Source organism: Mesoplodon densirostris, chromosome 13 (assembly GCF_025265405.1).
Source record: "Mesoplodon densirostris isolate mMesDen1 chromosome 13, mMesDen1 primary haplotype, whole genome shotgun sequence".
NCBI classification, from domain to species: domain Eukaryota; kingdom Metazoa; phylum Chordata; class Mammalia; order Artiodactyla; family Ziphiidae; genus Mesoplodon; species Mesoplodon densirostris.
In genome coordinates, this window is record NC_082673.1 from 65,665,264 (window position 1) to 65,671,747 (window position 6,484).

General features: G+C 40.3%; 1 protein-coding gene across 1 annotated transcript; it reads right to left on the reverse strand.

The window, feature by feature from the left end:
* Positions 1 to 4,462: 4,462 nt before the first annotated feature.
* On the reverse strand, positions 4,463 to 5,902 carry TMEM74 (transmembrane protein 74). The gene has a single exon (XM_060116480.1). The coding sequence runs from the start codon at positions 5,608 to 5,610 to the stop codon at positions 4,693 to 4,695; it is 918 nt and encodes a 305-aa protein (XP_059972463.1). The 5' UTR covers positions 5,611 to 5,902; the 3' UTR covers positions 4,463 to 4,692.
* Positions 5,903 to 6,484: the final 582 nt, after the last annotated feature.

Here is a 6,484-nt window from a genome sequence, read left to right on the forward strand (position 1 = left end):
GAGAGACTTCTCTTGTTCTTAAAGTCAACATTAAGGCATGCCAAGTTTCCTATAAGAAAATTATTCTAATGATAGCTTTAAATATTACAGTTCTATAATTATAAAATATTCTCCTAGTAAATACATAGACTTGAGTGTACATAAACTTGCACACTAACAAACAGAAATGATAGACAGGTACACTCTTAAAAGTAACCCATGGATTTTTGAAATCAATTTTTTATGTTTAAAATAACATCTTACTTTTTACAGTGCTAGTGCACAAGTCAGGCAAATTACTTCCCAAGGCTTATGCCCATACAAAAGTTGGAAGGAAAGAATATTATAGAATACTATGAACCATAAAATTATATGGCTGAAAATCAGCTGAAAGCCGATATGTTAATTCTCTTTACAAACCATTTTATACTGAGAAAAGCCAGTGAGATTTCATCATAATTCTTTTTATTGTGGTCATTCTTTATTCCCAATTCTGGGAAAGGTTAAACCCCATTACAGAGAACTATAAGGATCTGTCTTATTCCTTTGTCACAGTGGAATATAGTTGGTGGTATAAAATCTTGCTGAGTAGGTGAACCACTGGTGAAGGTTGTGAATCTCTTTGTCAGACCACATTTTTGTGGTAGCAGTTATTGCTGCAACGGAATCTGACCTTCAGACTGAAAAACCTTCTCCTAATATATACATAGAACATTTTTTGTTTAACTTTATATGAATAATCCAGGTTTTGCATGTGCCTGTCATTGCACGTGTGAAAGATGAAGGCTAAAATGTTCAAATCTTCTTGCCCAGAATTTTTGCCTCTCACAAAGAAGTAACAAAAAGTAGAGCCACTTGGATTCACACCTTTAATTCCTGATATTCAACTGACATAATTCTCACTCATTCATTTATCCTTATGCCCAGCAGCAAAGGGAAGGCACAAATGAATTTGGTAGGGCAGTCTCTTTATCTAAATTTGCACCTCGAAGGACATGTGCCAGTACTGGTCCAGTTGGGTCCCTAAAACAATTAAGTATGAGAGGGATCGACTCATATTTTAAGCAGACAGTAAAGCATGTGAGACTGATAGCAAGGCAAGTAGCTAGGTAGTATAGCATCAAGGGGCATGGCAGTTTTGTGGGTAAAAACACCCACAGCCACCAAGAATTTCATGGTTCCAAGCAGTCCTGTAATCCTCTAAAGTACAAACCATCTATGAAATGGGGAGCCTGGAGAAAAGACGTTCTCCTTATGAGGGATACAGGACATCCCATGAGATGGTCTGCTTTAGGGGCTCCAGATGGCTAAAGGGACACACAACATTGCAAAGAAATCATGGCAGCTCTGCCACAAACGGTTTAAGGTGAACTAAAAAGGAACAGTTTTTATTAAAGTCATTAAGACAATTAAACTGTCCATTAGCAGCCTGTAGATCCCGGTAGTCATAGAGAAAGGCAGCTTTCTTTGTGGTCCTCACCGCTTTGGGTCTCAACGCTGAACAATGAGCTGTCTTCTTTTAAGATTAGGGAGGTGACTCTAAGTTTAGTTTTCTAAAACCTGGTAAAAAGTTAAAGACCTAAACTATGGACCTCTGCAAAAAGAGTTCTGCTTCTCCAGGTCTAGCAATAAAAGTGCTCATAGATAACAACCAGCACCATGTTAAAGAGATAGGCATAAAGTCACAAATCCCCAGGAAGGATCCAAGACCAACACCGTAGCTATGGCCTGTTGAGTTACTATAACAGTATCACCTGATGTTGCCAAAGTACTTCTGAATAAGTATATTTAGAGTCCCAAACCCTCTTTATCAGATTGGAAACAACAGTGTCTAAAGTTCAGGGGTTTTTGTTGCCTGTGTTACCATCACTTTAAATTCAGTTAATCTCTGTCTTGAATTTAGGCACTGACAGGATGAACTAGAGCTGCACAGCTGAATACCTGGGGAAATCATAACTGATTAAGGCAGTTGTCTAAATCATGTCAACACAGCACTAGAGGAGACACCCAGATGATGTTCTGAATTGGTTCCTTTTGGAGTAATGGTCTGCCCACATAAAAGGAGAAGGTAAAGAGATATGCCCTATATATCTGCCCTATGTACGAGCAGATTTAAATAATGTTGAAATAAGTAAGCATATACTTATTATATTTCAATTTTAAAATTTTAAGGAAGAAAAGGAAGAAATATATTCTGATTTAAGTCTTTTTTTCCCTGAATACTTTTTCCTAATTGGGATATATACATATATTTATATGAATATATATGTAGGAATATATATCCTTTAGATCACATCAGAACTCAATGTAGTTTGGTAGCACTACAAGATTCATTAAATGCTTCCAAATGAAGAGCTTTGACTTTTTCTCCTTTATCATCAGTTTTACAGAACTGAAAAAATGTCCTAACACCTGATTCTCAAATTTGTCTTTCTTCAGAAGCTGAAAATCAGGCTGCTCATTAATTGTTTAAGTCTGCAATTTGACTAATTAATCCTGTTTCATCAATAAATAAAAACAAAACTCAGCTGATGCCATTTAGCATCTCCGAATAAACATGTATTTTTTAAAAGTATATTTAAAAAAAAAACACAGCTCAGACCTACTCACGAAGCCAGGGAGATCATTCCCTTATTGCCTCAACGTCACGCAAAGTAGATCCTCAAGCAGGCTAGAATCTGAAAATTTATATATAAACCTTCAGAATATGAAATTTATACTGCTGTTAAGCCGGCCTCAACACACGAGAGTCACGGTAAAACAAAAGTTTCTTCAAAAAGCAGTAGAAAACAGAAATCATGTCTATATTATACCAATTATTTCCAAATCAATAATAGTCTGTTACATAGGATAAGGTAATCCAGCTACATCCAGCTTCCTCTGATGTCCATATAATTTACCATTTTAACCTAATAATTCTTTCACACACCTGTCCTCACTATTTTTATTATCCTCTGATCTTCTCTTTTTGCATTTCGCTTTAACCCTTACTAACACATAGTGTACCTAACTCATCAAATCAATCTGACACCCACAAGAGCTCATCTACATAAATATCCTGACTCACACACTCTGCCAGCCAAAGTCACCCACATATTCCACAGTCTTCAATAACAACAAAAACTTCAGACATTAGAATTAGGCTTTAGAATCTACAAAGAAATCACTTTCTCACCTCCCCTTCCCTGCCCTCCCACCCCAATTCCCAGCTCCAGTCCTCTTTAAGAATGGCCCCACTGATCCTGGTAACACAGTAATGGAAACTAAAACAACTTTTGAAGTGGGAAGTTGGAAACACCTCAGAGAAGAATTCTAAAATGCAAGATATTTCTGAGGCTGCATTCCCCATCCCCTTCTTGAACCATAACCGTACCAAGACACTGAGTTAGCATGGATGCTAGGTGTGTGTTTTACCAAGTATTTACTGTTTTGCTCATGGTGCTTCTAATAAAGCAAGTTTGAATTCATGAGGCAAGATCTCACAAGTACTCAGGGCCTGGATATTAGGTGCTCAGAATGATGCCTAGACCATTGTTAGGGGGAGGTGAATTCTGGTGAGGAGTGCAGTTCCCACTGAATCAGTGTGTTTAGTCTGTCTCTCTCTCTTCTCATTTTAATTTTTTTGGCTGTGAGCTTAAGGACTGCTGCCATCCTGGGGCAATGACTTGTTGCTTGGCCTGAATAAGTGACACCAGTTTCTAGGCACGGTCCCCAAGAGTCTAGCTGCACTTGTATTGGAGGTCTTCTCCAAACAACAACAAAATGTCACCTGGGAGTGTGCCTGAGCCAATCATGACTCAACCTGCCTAGATGTTTATATATCTGGATATAGGATAAAAACATCTTATGCTTAAAAAAAAACAAAACAAAACTTATGCTTGCCTCTCTGTTGTGAGAACCAGGAAGGACTTCAAGAGCGTGCATAACTAGTATTATAGCTAAATCACAAACAGAAAATGAAATTTATATCAGCAATTAATTTTACTTCATCTAGAAAATGGGCGTGTGACACTGCCTAATATCTGACACTACCATTCTGGGTTAAATTCAGATTGTTTGATTTATATAATTTTATTTTACTAGAAAGTTTATTCTAATGACTTAGTTACCACTTCTGTGTACTGGAATAGTTTTGAATATAACATATGTGTTTTTGCATTTTTTAATAATCAGTATCCTCAAGCTTCAAAATATTCAAAGTCAAAACCCCATATTTTAGTGTTTAGCCAAATTATAGGAAGAATAAATTTAGCAAGAAAATGGATAAGCACCTTTGAGAATTAAATGTAAGCCTTATTATGTGATTAGCACTTACATTCTTTTTCACAAAATAGGTTGCTAATTGATCCTACACTTCCTAGAGTCCAAAGAATAATATCCCATATCATGTAAAAGAAATCGTTTGCACACTGGATTGTTAGAAATATTTTGCTATAGAAGTAGAAGCTGATGGCCATTACAGATTAATTACTCTTGGCTCTTGAGGACTGGTGAAGCTGGTTGTGGTTTCTTAATGCATCTTACATGGCTTTTCTTCTAAATAAAAGTACATAGAGAACAAAAACACTCACTGGCTGTTCGTTTGGGAAACAGACTTTCCTCTCCAGGCAAAGCACTGTTAATTTTAAGAAATGTGTTGTGTTTTGTTTTGCTTTGCTTTGTTCAGTTCATATAAAATGCCAAGGCAGACTCTCAAGAAGTTCCCAACCAGAATTAACTCTGTACAGCAAGAGCATCTTCCTCTACCAAGGACAGCTCCAGGGTGTTTTCATTAGTGCTAGTTTTCATCCTAAAGTTGAAGGAACCGTAGAGTTTCGCAGACTCTTTGGAAGAGGCAAACCTGTCACGCCGATACAGCTCCCCCTTCCACATGGACATCATTAGCAAACAGGAAAGAACGACCCCCCCAAGCGTGAGAAGGCAGAGGCCGGCAATCACACAGCGGTCCAGGTGAGCCCCCAGCCTCGCGCTCTCCTTCTCCAGACGTTCCATCTCCCGGGCCGGCACAGTGTTGGGATCCACAGTCACATCCCGTGGGACAACGTAAGAGATGATCACCAGCAAGATGCCAGTGACCAAGAACAAGATGGCGCTTACGAAACCATAGTCTACTGACTTCCCTGAAGAGGTGGCTTCCGAGCTTGTATCATCTTCATCTTCGGATATCAGCGATATGGCAGCCTCGGGGGACCATTCATTTGGATTTCCCCAGCCAAGGTCTCCCAGGTGCTTACTCCCTTTTGCTGAAGGGGAGCGCCGGTTCCTTCGCTCCAGGTTGACATTCTCATCCACATAGGTAAAAGAGGTTTCTAATTCCTGGCTACAGCAGTTGCAGACTTTCTGTTCTGCTGTTATTTGGTTGTTCCCTGAGTTGAGAAGCCCTGGTGGCAAGAAGTCTGGCTGAATAGCACTGTCTTGCAGTGAGGGGGAAGGGGATGCTGGAGAAGGGCTAAGTTTAGACCCTTCCATCTCTGGTGCTCTTGATGTCGACGTACAGTGTCTCTGGCAGCAGAGAGCAGCTTTAGTGGCTGCTGCATCTGCCTGGTCCCTGGGAAGCCCTCCTGAACTCCAGTCCACAGCATCACACAGGGCTGCCTGGCTGCTCTTCTTAGCAAGATAGTGGAGCTCCATTGGAGCTAGTCAGACATCCCCCAGCAGCTTCCAGAGAGTCTGCCAGTAGCAACACAGTTAGATAAGAACCCAACAGGAGCTAAGGCCGTACCACCAGCAGTATTGCTCCTGAGGCCCTCATCTCCTTTGTAGCCACAGGTCTTGACACTTCAGCCCCAATTCCTCCTAAAAGAGGTAAGAGAAAGGAGAGGCTACCTAGTGGTGGGAAAGTGTGAGAAGGGCAAATCCTCTGACTTATCACAGGGATTAACACTGAGAAATTTAGGTCAGGGTAGAAAAGGAACATGGAGGAAGTGGTAGTGTCTCTGAAGAAAGCATTGCCGTCACCAAGCCAAATTTATCCAAGGACTCACACATTTCGGTGACAGGATCCCTCAAATGAGAAGGCAGGTTTCCTGCATAGAGATACAAACGAGAAAAGCAGGGACCTTTTTTAGCAGAGCTGCTGATTTTCTGAAGAACCTAGGGAAGCACAGACTTCTCAACAATTCAGTTAAATTATAAGTGTTTAGACTCTCTGTAGTTCAGAACAGATTCTAATACAGATTAGTGTTAGAGCATCACCATGGGTGAACCAATCAGTATGTCACTATCAGCTGGGCTCTGTTAGAGCTGGGGCTCAGCATTTTGACTGGGTAGCTCTGAAATGGGTGAAAGATGGCTAGCTTCATCAGCCACCCCTCCTAACCTTACACTTTGTATATCCAGAGACCCTAGTCACACAGCCCTGTTCACTGTGCTTCCATTCTCAGCTTACTGCTACATGGTGGTAGCATGTTCTGGACCCAAAAGTATGTAGACAACACACCTCATTGTGTGATCTCTGCAAAATACAATGGGCTAGCCCACTCCTACACACACACACACACACACA